This window comes from Ammodytes marinus (genome assembly GCF_949987685.1).
Source record: "Ammodytes marinus genome assembly, chromosome: 17".
Classification (NCBI taxonomy): domain Eukaryota; kingdom Metazoa; phylum Chordata; class Actinopteri; order Uranoscopiformes; family Ammodytidae; genus Ammodytes; species Ammodytes marinus.
Genome location: NC_137221.1, coordinates 14,495,392 through 14,508,231, shown reverse-complemented (window position 1 = coordinate 14,508,231; position 12,840 = coordinate 14,495,392). Strand labels below are relative to the sequence as shown.

Genomic DNA, 12,840 nt, shown 5'->3' with positions numbered 1-12,840 from the left:
GCAAATTTGAGCTTGTTTGCATCCACTTCAGATGAGCAGTGGAGAAAAATTTAATATGACCCCAAAGAAAGTCTTAGTTTTTAAAAAAGAGCAACAATTTCCTTGAACCTCCCAAATACTGTATAAAATGTAATGTTATGGAATACAGAAAAAAAGTAAATGTACTATATTACACATCATTCTACATACTAGCACACAAAACTGCCTGGATCGCTCGATGTAAAGTGAAATTAGATTTTAAATGGGTATTGGTCTTTAAATCAGATAACGAGTTATTTGTTTTCAAAGGGAAATAAATAATGTAATATGTCACATCAGGGATCAAAGGTCAGGGCCAGGAGGACTTCAAGACCTTTCTTTGCAGAATAAACAACATAAATAATGAAGGTTTCCAAAGGATTTAATAAATGCCAAAGGAAATGTCGATAGTTAGCCTGCTATCGGTGTATGAATGTGTGTGTGAATGGTAACGTGGGAAAGGAAAACAGGTCTCCCTTGCAAAAGAGTCTTAGGCCTCAATGGGATATACCTGTATAAATAAAGGTTAAAAAAAAAAAAAAAAAAAAAAAATCTAAAAATAAACAGTATTACACACCAGTTTGGTAAATGTAATTGCTATCCAACCAAAGCCATGGGTCCATTAGCAATACTCATTCATGCATCAAGGGCTTTAACATTGATTAGCGTCACTGTTGTTAGCATGATTTGCATCTAGTCAGGCCCCACGGGAGAAAAAAGGGTCTCTGGGTGAAGGGCAGAGCAAAGACACCAGAGAGAGAGAGAGAGAGAGAGAGAGAGAGAGAGAGAGAGAGAGAGAGAGAGAGAGAGAGAGAGAGAGAGAGAGAGAGAGAGAGAGAGAGAGAGAGAGAGAGAGAGAGAGAGAGAGAGAGAGAGAGAGAGAGAGAGAGAGAGAGAGAGAGAGAGAGAGAGAGAGAGAGAGAGAGAGAGAGAGAGAGAGAGAGAGAGAGAGAGAGAGAGAGAGAGAGAGAGAATCACCATGCTGTTGCCATGGCGACATGTGCAGACCAGCTTCTCCAATGAATAGAGCCGCAAATAGAAAAATTATCCCAACAAAACAGAGTAAATTTCAGTAAGCCCACTTGCATACATAAACATATCCAATTTAGTCTAATTAACAGTAAGATTTATGGTTGATCCCCTGACTTCATGACGGTTTATTAAATTATGATGGATTGTGGTTTAATGGGGAATAAATACTTTCAGAATCGGTTTATCCAAGGATACAACACATTACCAAATAATATGGCACAGCATGCAAATAACACGTCTAATCACACGTACAGAAAGAAAAATAGACACACTTGTAGAGACACATTAGCTCCACTATGTACCAGGCAGCATTGCCATGGAAACTCTAGGCAGAGACTTCCCTCCCCTCTCCATTTTCAGAAGAGGCAGAAAGAGAGAAGGCAACTGGCTTAAATACTGTATACATATCTGATAGTTGTCAGTAAATAATCAGTGGGACAATGGGGGAACGATCAAATACTTTTTATATAATCTACATGTAGGGAGAGATGGAGAAGGTGAAGTAACGCACATGCACTGTTGCTATGTTTGTCCGTCCCTATCCAAACAGAAAGGGACAGAAGGAAAGGTGAGCCGAAGACCAACTGAAACATGCCGATCTGAGCTGATTAGTCTTGGGAAAAAGTAATTTGGTGGTAAATCACAGATCTGTGAACACAAACAAACACACCTTAAAAAAAACTGTGACCACATGGTGGCAGCACTGGCTCTGTTCTCACAATCATTTGTATGGTTGTACTTGTATAAATTAACAAACAAAAAAACTAAATAAGGAAGGACATGGCATCCCACTGCATTAAAGGAAAAGAGAGTGTAAAGGAAATTATTATATATATATTATATCCATCACAAGAGTGAGAGTGTGTGTGTGTGTGTGTGTGTGTATTTAATAATACAGAATAAAATAATCACATTAAAATTAAACTTCCCCAATTCAACAGAAACAATTCAACCATGACGTGTGATGCATTGAATAAACATATTTTGTAATTAATAGTCAATATAAAAATTCCTAAAAGCTGATTTACCACACTGAAGTCAAAGTAAAGCCAAAAAGTACCAACCCGCTAAAATCAGCCATAATGTATACCAACACAAGGTGAAATTGAATATGGGGCACATTTAAACTGTCCTTTTGCTTGCTTCCCTGCATTAATAGAAAGACCAAACTGACAGAAACCAGTGAAAAATATAGGTATTTCTGACCAAAGTATGAACAGTAAGGATAAGGATGTAAGATGTCTTGAACCACAGGAAGAAGATTCACACTCTATGATATGTAGAGCCAATCACAGAAGTTCAGGTGGTGGTGCGCAAAAATGTATTTGAGCAACCAAGTCTAGTGCACGTTTTAGCCAAAAGCCAAAAATGTGCACTAGACCCACTAGTTGTCCTCAAGTATGGTCACATTATTCTATGCAATCCCTGCTTAAAGTCAGTAACACAAAGTGTAGAAAGGTCGAGTTGGGTTAAGCGGTTTCAAAGCATTGGGACATCAACATGCGCATTACTGCTGAAAATCTCAAACATGCGTCTCAGAGCATAACCAGATATCTTCTGAGGAGTTAAGACTAACTACACAGAGAGCCTGTGTAAGCCGTGGGGAAATGGGCCACGTCACATATCCCCACTCAGGACCGTGTGACAGTGCGCAGAATCCCATGTTAGACATGACACACAGAACATTTTATGACACTGCACCCCCTCCCCCCCCGATATTAGAATAATAAGAACACGAGTAGCAATTCAAGAACTGGGCCCAAAGCTGTTAAAATGCTCATGACTGCACCAGCTCCAAAGAAAACTAGAGAAGGTATGTGTGTCAATACTAGGAAACTTGATTACCCACAGCTGCTTCTGCAGAAACTTGTTTTATCCAACTACAGTTTACAGGCTAGTAGAATAAAAAGGATATATTGATAACTCTTTAAATATTGCGATGCTTGAGATAAATTGTGTCTGAAATTTACTGATACATATAAAACAATATAGTTTAGGAGTAAACAAAAGCTAAGACCAAATCGACAAACTCAGAAAGAGAAATGTGTGTTTTATACTTCCAAAGATGACACTTCAAGTGTTCTTATTAACATGATTATACAGTTCATTTGGCGCCATTGATATGAAAACATTTAAATGGCCGACGATCCCATCTTTCACTTTCATCCACACAGTTGTTTCTGGGATGGAGAATGCCAGTGGAAGAAGGACGGAAGGGAGAGTGAGAGACAGACCTGAGGTTCAAGGCCTAGATTCTCTAATAGGAGTCAGACTGACTGCTCCATTTCCACCCTCTCTCAGTGAAAATGAACTTCTTAAAAGAAAACTACACACACCCATAGGTATAATTTCAGGACCAATTTCCAAGTTAGGGGGGAGGGATAAACCATAATATTCAGAGGGAAAGCTTTGCCATGGCAACCAGCCTAGCCTAGGAAACGGGGTCATGGATGTCCTTTGCTGAGCCAGAGATGCACTGAAGCAGAATGAGCATGTCTGCGAGAGAGAGAGAGCAAGAGCGAGTGAGTGTGTGTGTGTATGTGTGTCAGTCCCTGTGTCAACACTGAAGTACTATGCAAGCAATGAAAGCTGCTACTGATGGTCAGTTTGCAAAGCACCCAATATCTCTGGGCTTCTACGGTATGCGTGTATGGTATGCATGTGTATTTGTGTTGTTGTATTCACACAAGCACATTTCCAGACAGGACAAAATAACATTAAGTAAGAGCTGAGCAAGGCGCCAGCGGCACTGACATGCTTTACTTTATCTTTTTTTTTTTTTTTTAACGCATGAACACTTTGCTCATTTACACACCCACACACAGGAACTAAAGAATTACAGAGATAATTAAAAATCTATTAGCTGTCTAATTAAATAATGCAACTGATTGATATGATGTTGATCAGTTTTGGTTCAGTTTTAGTAAGTTGAGTCTGTGTCAGGTATTTTGGATTGTCAGGGAGTTAAGGTTTGGATTTTGAAGGAGTGATAGAATGTCTTTCATTTATTTATCCAAGGAGAGTATGTCTTTATGTGTCCTCTACAAACCTGGTATTTCAATACATACTGAACCTGGACGGTATGTCAGTTTGAAAGAAAGGATTTGTTCTATGAGCAAAAATAGTTATCTTTTTTTCTAGTGGGAAGCATGCAATTTTGCTTGGATAAAAGATTATACCTTGAAGAATTGATTTTATCAAACTTGGATAAGGCTCCAAGACTTTGCCTAAAGGGTTGCCAAGTTCCCAGTTGTGCTTGGAGAAAGCCATGGATATTACAAACTTCTCTTCTGTTTGATGCATAGTTTTTTTAAATTGAATTACTTTCTAGTATTTTCTCTTCAACATTTCTGTATGTTACCTGTTTTAATGTTTTGTATGAAACTGAAATACAAAGTTACTGTGTAAGAGGTTATTGTAAGACGGCACAAGCACAGGTTGTATAATTTCGTCTGCACATGCTCTACTGCCATACTAAATAACATAAGGTATTCTGGTTTAATGTGGTATGAAACCCCCTCTTGAAGACTGAAGTCAGCAAGAGTGCAGTGGAACTTACTTAAAAAATGTTTTTGTCACTGTACTTATGAGCAACAGTCCAAAGCAAATCTTTTATTCAGTTTCTAAACCTTCCATTAAATGAAAAAATTGTCAGCGAATCGCAAAATAGTATTCACTGTGAGAGCATTCAGTTGGTTTGTGTAGCTGAGGTACAGACTGTGCCATGTAACTGTGACTGATGGGATCAAGTCAGGCCGCAGGCTGTATCACAACAACAACCTTGGCCAGATATGTCACGGCTTTCATTCATATTAAATTTTTGAAAGCAACAAAAAAATAAAAATAATAGTATATTACCTAGATACAAAAACACATACAGTGCAACATATTAGAGACATTTTAGGATGACACGCCCCAGTTTTACCACACACATACGCTGATGATGTTTAAGCCTGAGCCTGAATACTTGGGGTGAAAGTGCTTTGAGTTTAAGCTGATTTCAATTTACAATCATATGTTGACAAGCCTTTTGTCTGAGTGCCAGCATCCAAAGTCAGATGAGATTAAACACACACACACACTTACCATTGCCCTCATCCCCAACTGCCATGGTAACAGTGTGTTACGGATAGAAACCTCCTGTTGTCTTTGTCTGTATTCTCTCCTCTCCTTGTGTTCACTCCTTTGTTTTCTCTTCTCTCTCCTTTGCCCTCGTTTGTTCAATCTCTCTCTGTCTCCGTCATGATGAATCAGGGAGAGGCAGTGATAGGCACAGCGCTGTGACTCGACCTACTACGAGAGATCTCTGTCAGCTTCCTCCCTCTATCCTCCCTCACTCCCTCTATCCTCCCTCCCTCTCTTTCTCGGCAACAGCTGCCTTAAACCCTTTGGAGCAAACGCCAAGAGCCAGTCTAAAAGAGATGTGGGGCAAGGGCGACTAAGAACTAAATTCTATGTGTGTTTGAGCAGGTGTTGTGAGTTTGTGCCCTGTACTGAGAGGTTGAAATGTTGGTGAGTGTTTAGAGAAACACCCAAGTTCAAGCTCATCAAAGTCAGTTTCTGACCCATTTGGTAGATTGCTGTGCCAATAATGGAGTTAGGGCCCGTGTCCACCTAACGCCTTTTTCCCACCGCAAGCGCCTTTTTTCAATTGATTCCCAATGAGAAGCGGCCGCCTCGGGAAAAGGCGGCCGCTCTGAGAAAAGGCGCAGCGCCCAGCGTTTTTTTTCGAGCGCTTTTTGTCTTTTTGTGCGGCCGCTTCGAGATTTGCAAGTTGAAAAAAGTTTAACTTTTCAGAAAGGCGGTGGGGACGTCACCGCCGCTTTTTTCAAAGGGCCAATCAGATAGTAGATCGTCGGGACTCGTCGCCTTGGCAACAAAGAAGACGGAAGAGAAACTGCTTTTTCCGTCTCTGTTTACCCGAAACTGTACGAAAATAGTGACTTAAAATGACCAGAACAGAGGGAGGAGAGCCTGTTTGTGGGAGCAGATTAGGCGAACACTTGATTCTCTGTATTTTTTATCTCCTACGGATCGTTTCATGCGCACACATCAGCCTACAACTTGCTCCGTGTGTGTTTGCAGGAGCCGTGATAACTCCTCATCCAAACAGAGGATGGTGGAAAGTATTCTCTGTTTCATAAGACTACTCATATTAAAATGTAACGATTTAAATAGAAAACAGCAAACCTAAACAGTTAAACCAGTGTTGATAGGTCTGACTGACAGGTGACGATCAGCATTTTCTCTCCCCCGATCACAGCACTCTCTCTCCCAGCTCATAAAACGCTTGAAAAAAGCGGTCGAAAAAACCGGTTGTAAAAAACGCTCAGTAGACACACTCCCGAGCGCACAGCCAGCGTTTAACGCTGGAAAAAGGCGTTAGGTGGACACGGGCCCTTAACTGTGATCCTCGAGCTAACAAGTGTTATTTGTTGAATGCCAAACATGAATTTGGAAGGAGCAAACAACTTGGGGTAACTTACACATCCCAACATTTTTTTTTATTTGCTGAAAACAGTAGAAAAAACTAATATTTTCAGTGAATCTTTTATCCTTCTGAAGACGATATCTTCAAATCACAAATTTTTAGGGCTGGCCCGAATTATTCGAATATCCGAGTATTTGTTTGTTAAATTAGTATTCGGAGCTCAATTCAGTATTCTGAATATTTTTACATTGCAAAGGTAGCTCAAACTGCAGTATATTTTGTCAGCAAATCATATTTGGATACACAAGTTATAAAACAATTGTAAAATACAAATTAGACGTTAATTTAAAATATAGTATCGAATTATTTGAACTTTGACCTAGTTGGCCGCTGCCCTTTCAAAGCGCAACCGGTGATATCAGCTGTAGTAGGCTACGTGATGTTACCAGAGTGAGGCAAACTAAAAGCGGCACCAAGCGCAGGAGGGAGAGAGAGATGGAGGAAGAATAGATAGTGTTCCTAATAACTCTATAGGCTACCACAACATTAGCACGATTTCGGAAGGAAAGGTAATGCTTAGCGTAGCCTAATGCTAACGTTAGCTTAGCTAAGCTGTTTGTTTACATTCAACGGAACAAAAGCTGTTTGCCTCCACGGGGAAGAAGTAAGGAACTCCCACTTTACTACCGTTCGAAAGTTATTAAAGCATCAACGAAATACACAGCTTGCTGTCTCGGCTCACACACTCGGTTTCAGTTAGTACATTATTAATGTTGGTTTGATGGTGTTTTTTTCTGGAACAAATATCCGAATATTCGCTCGGAAAAACCAACAAATATTCGAAGCCTGAAAAATGGCATTCGGGCCAGCCTTACTAATTTTGTCCAATTATTAATCAAAGAAATAGATTGATGGATAGGGAGATGAAAACATTAGCTGCAGCCCTTCTACAAAAGGATGGGAAGGCACCAACATGTATTAATGTGTTACTCTGAGTATCCAACTTTGGCATGGCATGACAAGCTGCAGTAGCTGAGAAATACAAAAGAAAGAAGCTTAAGTACACTTCTGGTGGCACTCGAGGCCAAACGGCTAGGCACACAGCCAACGTTCAACCTCCTGGGCATCTGTAGTCACTTTCACTTCCCTTTACACATGGAATTAGGATATATGGTCAACTAATAGTCAGATTGTTTTAGAGCTACTAAAGGATCTGCCAAAAGAAGCAGTGGTTGACAAGTTAAATACATCTAAAAGTAAATTTAATAAACAAAGTAACTTAATCACTTTCTAAGCTGTGTATGGCAAGATTAATGCAGGGATAATAGATAATAATAGTTACGATAAACACAACCATGACAACACTTATGTTGTTGAATATCTACACCAGAATTTCTTATCAAACCTTTTCACTGGTCTGTTACAATGTTTGCTCCCATTATCGTTTTCCAACTATTGTAATACGAGGTGATGATCCTAAATCCCAAAAATGTTCCATCTGGATAATAACAAGCAGTAAGAAATACAAATAAAGATCATCATCTGATCATAAGTACACTGTCATGAAGCCAAAAACACAGCTGTGCTCTAAGCCCTGGAGGGTGGGAGTTCTAAGTCAAACTCCCTCTGCTGACACCAGAGACAGCATCATGGCAACTACACCCACTACACGCCCTGAGCTCATCTCCACGTCCCTCTTTCCCAGTCAACAGACTGCAACAGAGGAACAGGCACCGCCACTGTTGCTCATAGACAGACAGATACAGTGACAGGGCAGCCTAGAGGTACCAACAGTCAAATGGAAGCTCTGCTAGACACCAACAATGCAGCTAATTGACCTCAGAGAGAGCACAAACTCAGCTGAAAGCCAAGCAGTCAAGATTAAAATTTGACCAAAGGCTTGAATACATTTGTGAAAGCAGGCACATATTTGTGCTTTTTAAAGTTTTATGATATTGAAATTATTCTGCTTTGTGATGTTCGCACTTCGCAGACACCATCTACGTAAGGTCACATTCTTTTTTTAACCTAAATCTGTCATAAAAACTCAACATTGGACTAATTTCTATTATGGTAACATTGGCCAGGGGTCGGCAATCAGCCGTGGTTGAATGTTACTGATAATGGAAACTTTAACATTTTAACTAGGGCTGTCAAAATTATCGCGTTAACGCAGGGTGATTAATTTCTGGAATTATCGACGTAATTTTTTTAACGCATTTAACGCATGTGCAGAATGATCCGCCCCGTACATCCCACTGGCTCTGTCCTACAGTCACTCTATCGTTGTGGCTGACCCAGGATCAGTAGCTGCGCGCAGCCAAACATAGCAGCACGTTAGCCCATGCCGTGTTTTAAGGTTTTAAACTGCTAACGGTCACGTCTGTGTCGGGGGCATAGGTAATATATAAAATCAACTGCCGCGGGTGACAGTTGATGTCGGGAGCAACAGGAGGAGAAACATTGTCCGCTCTGTTCAGAGCCCGCGAGGACACAAACGTCTGCAGTTTTCAGAGGTGTGTGTGATCAGACATCAACATAACGTCGGCTTCCTGGCACACATGAACAGTCCCCTAGGAAGCGGTCGAGCGTACAAACGCACCCACACACGCGAGCACGCACGCACACACACACTGTAATCAAGTTGTATTCAAGAATGCACAACCTATAGATTCACCAAATAAATGCCGTTCTATAGCCTATCCTATATTTGTCCAAAGACCTAGTAAAGAGACAGACCAATTGAATTATGGTTTGGTAGGTAGGCCTATATATTTTAGTTTGATTTAAATTTACTTTCAGTATTAAAACCATCATTTGGATTTTCAATTAATAAACATACTCATTTTAAATGTACATATCCACCTTCTGTCATTTATCTTATCTGTTCATACAACAATATACAGAGAAAATTCGAATTTTTCGGGCATATTTCGAATGGTAAAATTAATCGTGATTAATCCACAGAATCCTGTGATTAATCTGATTAAAATTTTTAATCGTTTGACAGCCCTAATTTTAACACACTGAAATTATTTAAATCCATCACATAATAGCCGCTCCCCAATCCTCTTGCTAAAACCAGTGTTGTTGTTGATAAGATTTTTACCCCCATATAAAAATATGGCAAACAATATAAGCAAACATCTTCTATTCTACAAATGATACCACTTTTTTGACCAATACTATGTGAACACTTTTCACACACAAACACTTAACAATCATCAAGTCTGAAAACTCGAATTCCAAAACATATTAACGTGAACTATTTCTCTACTTCGATGGTAGGTAAATCGACTGCACCAACTTTCATATTCTGAAAACTAACAACAACAAAGTGAAAATTTGCTGTTAGGGTGATCATCAATATCACTGTCGCTTTACACAGTGGCTGAGCCTGTGGCTCCCAGAGATCCACTGCCCAATTTACTACTGGACTGCAAAACACTCAACAGGAGCAGCAGCCTTCAGGCCAAGTCTGGTTTAAGACCCATTTGAGAAAAAAAAAACCCAAAGCATCACACACACTCAGATTAAACAATTAATCCTGTTAGGTCCTCTTACAGGCGCACATGGCAACAGACTGACAGAGCCACAAGAGCACATGCAACCCAGACACGCACACACACTTGTTTTTCTACCTGACAACAGTAAGATCATCTTGACATCATGACAAAACGTGGTTGCTTTCAAACCCAAATAAGAAAAAAACTAATGAAAAAATAGCACTGACCGTGACTCGGGCTGAGAGCCATGTTGCCTGAATTCAACGCTTCATCAAAACGAGCGAATAACGTCTGTAACCTGGGGAAAGAGAGAGAATAAGAAAGGTTAGAGCAAAACACGGACATGCAAAGTATGGTTATTTTGTAATCACTATTATTGTAGAATTGGATACATCACATTAAGGCTGTTTTTAAGAGAACTTTACTCAATCATCTTTACTACAGACAGAGGACAAAGAAAATGCACACAAAGATGGATGCACACACAAACACACATATTTAGTTTTGACCTAGAGCCGGATAAGGTGCTGTGAATCCCAAGTGAAAGTATGGTCAGCAGCAACATATGGACTGTCTGCCTTTGTGTGGGTGTGTCTGTCATACCCGTCACACTCATGAAGCTGCAGCAACCACACAACAAGAGTCAGTTAAAATCCTGCTCATCAATAAAAACAAACCAGACCTGCCTAGTCATGAGATGAACAGGTAAGACCGTCCGCATGTTAATAACGCAATGCTCAGTCCCACACCCAACACCTTTACACAAAAAATATCATCAAACAGTTCCTGCACACTGTTCCGTGTCGATACACCTGACTTGTGTTACAATAACACACCACAGACATCCAGTAACATGCCCTGTCTCCTTGCTGAAAGGGGAGACATGGATGTGAGCACATAGAATAAGAGTCATACACACCGTCCTCTGTGTCTGTATTTTGGTGTTTGTCCACAACTAACAGACAGCTTAGCAGCTCCAGATAAGTGATGATTAGCGTTGCACTGGGCTCCTCAGCCATGCAGCGTATTCACGTGGTTCCTTTCGTTTCATTTGCATTTTAATTTGCCCATTCGGTTTGTAAACAGCCCAGTCTGTTGTCTTTGACACGCAATCGCTTCAGTATTTCCCAGAGGACTGTTCAATAGGTTGCTGCGTTGCTGCGCAACGTTGCCTTAGCTCCCATGCTAGTGACACACTACCGTCCTCGGCTTCCCTCAGCTCTTTGTATCCAACATGGTGCAGTGGCTCCGGGAGGAAGGGAGGGAGGAAGACGGGAGGAGGGAGGGGGTGAGAGAGAGAGAAGGAGCCAAACAGGGGGGGACCAAAGCACGCTACAGGCATATGACAAAGCACCACCTACTGTCGCACATATGAACTGTATGCTAAGCACACACACTCCCAGATTGCACAACAATCTCCACAGTGGCACAAATAGTTAAATCATAGGCAGGGTATTTATTTAGTGCATGCGTGTTTGAGAGAGGGACAAGAGGGCCAGTTTCTGTGACGGACAGCAAAGAGATTCAGTAGTTACCCTTTACATAACCTCCCTCCCATACCCCAGACACACACACACACACACACACACATAAACTCGTCAGAGGGGGAGGGGCTGCAGCTAGAGGCAGACAGAAAGCAAGGCTGCTCCTCCCCCCCTATACATCTCTCCTTCTCACCCCACTTGCCTATACTCCCTCCCCCCATCATACCCCTTTTTTACTCGCACTTCCAGTGGCGATGACTTCCTTTCAGGAAGTTATCTCCACCTTGGCGCTAAAGTAGATCTACTGACTGACTGCTCATTCAACCAGCATTTGACTTACTAATTGGAGACTGTAATGAGGTTAATCCCACGCTAATGTTAACAGAGATACAAGTCTACCACTGTACTTTTTACATATCGCTGATAGGCTTTAGAAATACGCAAAATAACAATAGTGATCATTAACTGCCATCTGTAACAGATCATCCATGTAGGGGTGGTGAAAAAAATTGCGAATTCTATCTTCTGCGATTTTAAATCGATTCATGAAATGCAAAAAACAATTTATATTTAATTGTTTAATTATTATTTTATTTATGTATTTTTTGGCCGCGGGTCATGTTGACTCACCTTCATATCCCATGAATTACAAGTTTCACATAGAATAGACTGAAATGAAGATCGAATCGTGAACCCAAGAATCGGAATCGAGTCGTGGGATTCCAAAAGTATCAACACGTAAATCCAGGTAATGCCTGACATGGCAGGACAGGAGGGGCTGGGTCAAACAGCCAGGTCAGTTGGTTCACTGACCCATTCGGACGGAGTTCCAAAGCACATTACCGTAACCTAGGTCATTAAGTCAGTTATCAGGGTCCCTGTCGCATGAGTGATCCATCCGACTGTTGCCACTACAAAGCGCACAGTTGCACTGAAGTGAACCGACCATTCTGAAGATTTTGGGACGCCTCTAGGGACAAACCTAATTTTGGCTGATAAGAGTGTCTCCTATCATTCAACAAACTGTCTGTAAACAACATATTTTGACCTTTACTCCCAGACTGCAAAATTCAAATTCAATAGCCTCCAGACCTGACATGAGAACCTGCACATACATGTAGATGCAGCATGGGGAAATAATTCTAACATGTCTCCTGGTTCTTTATTTGGCTAAATTACAGCATTGCATTTGCTTGTAAAGAATGACAAAAAAAAACGTAATTGACAATAAATGCAAGTGGTACATATGTTCTAATGAAGCATTTAGTTTGTTCAATGCGCAACAAATTAGACCGCTGTTCAACCTTGTCTGTTGTTAGAACCAGCTGTCAGCAGCAGCTCCTGACGAGCTTGAAGGACAACAGCGGAC

General features: G+C 40.8%; 1 protein-coding gene across 8 annotated transcripts in view; it reads right to left on the bottom strand.

Annotated features, from left to right (window-relative positions):
* Nucleotides 1-12,840, bottom strand: part of clasp2 (cytoplasmic linker associated protein 2) — a 66,583-nt gene that overhangs the window by 29,460 nt on the left and 24,283 nt on the right. For 7 of the 8 annotated variants that reach the window (XM_080045319.1, XM_080045312.1, XM_080045314.1 and 4 more), the window contains exon 7: nt 10,215-10,285. In XM_080045319.1, the coding sequence (XP_079901445.1) occupies nt 10,215-10,285 (71 nt within the window). Of the gene's footprint in view, nt 1-10,214; nt 10,286-10,906; nt 10,929-12,840 lie in introns of those variants that run through there. The other variant, XM_080045318.1, reaches the window with a different exon arrangement.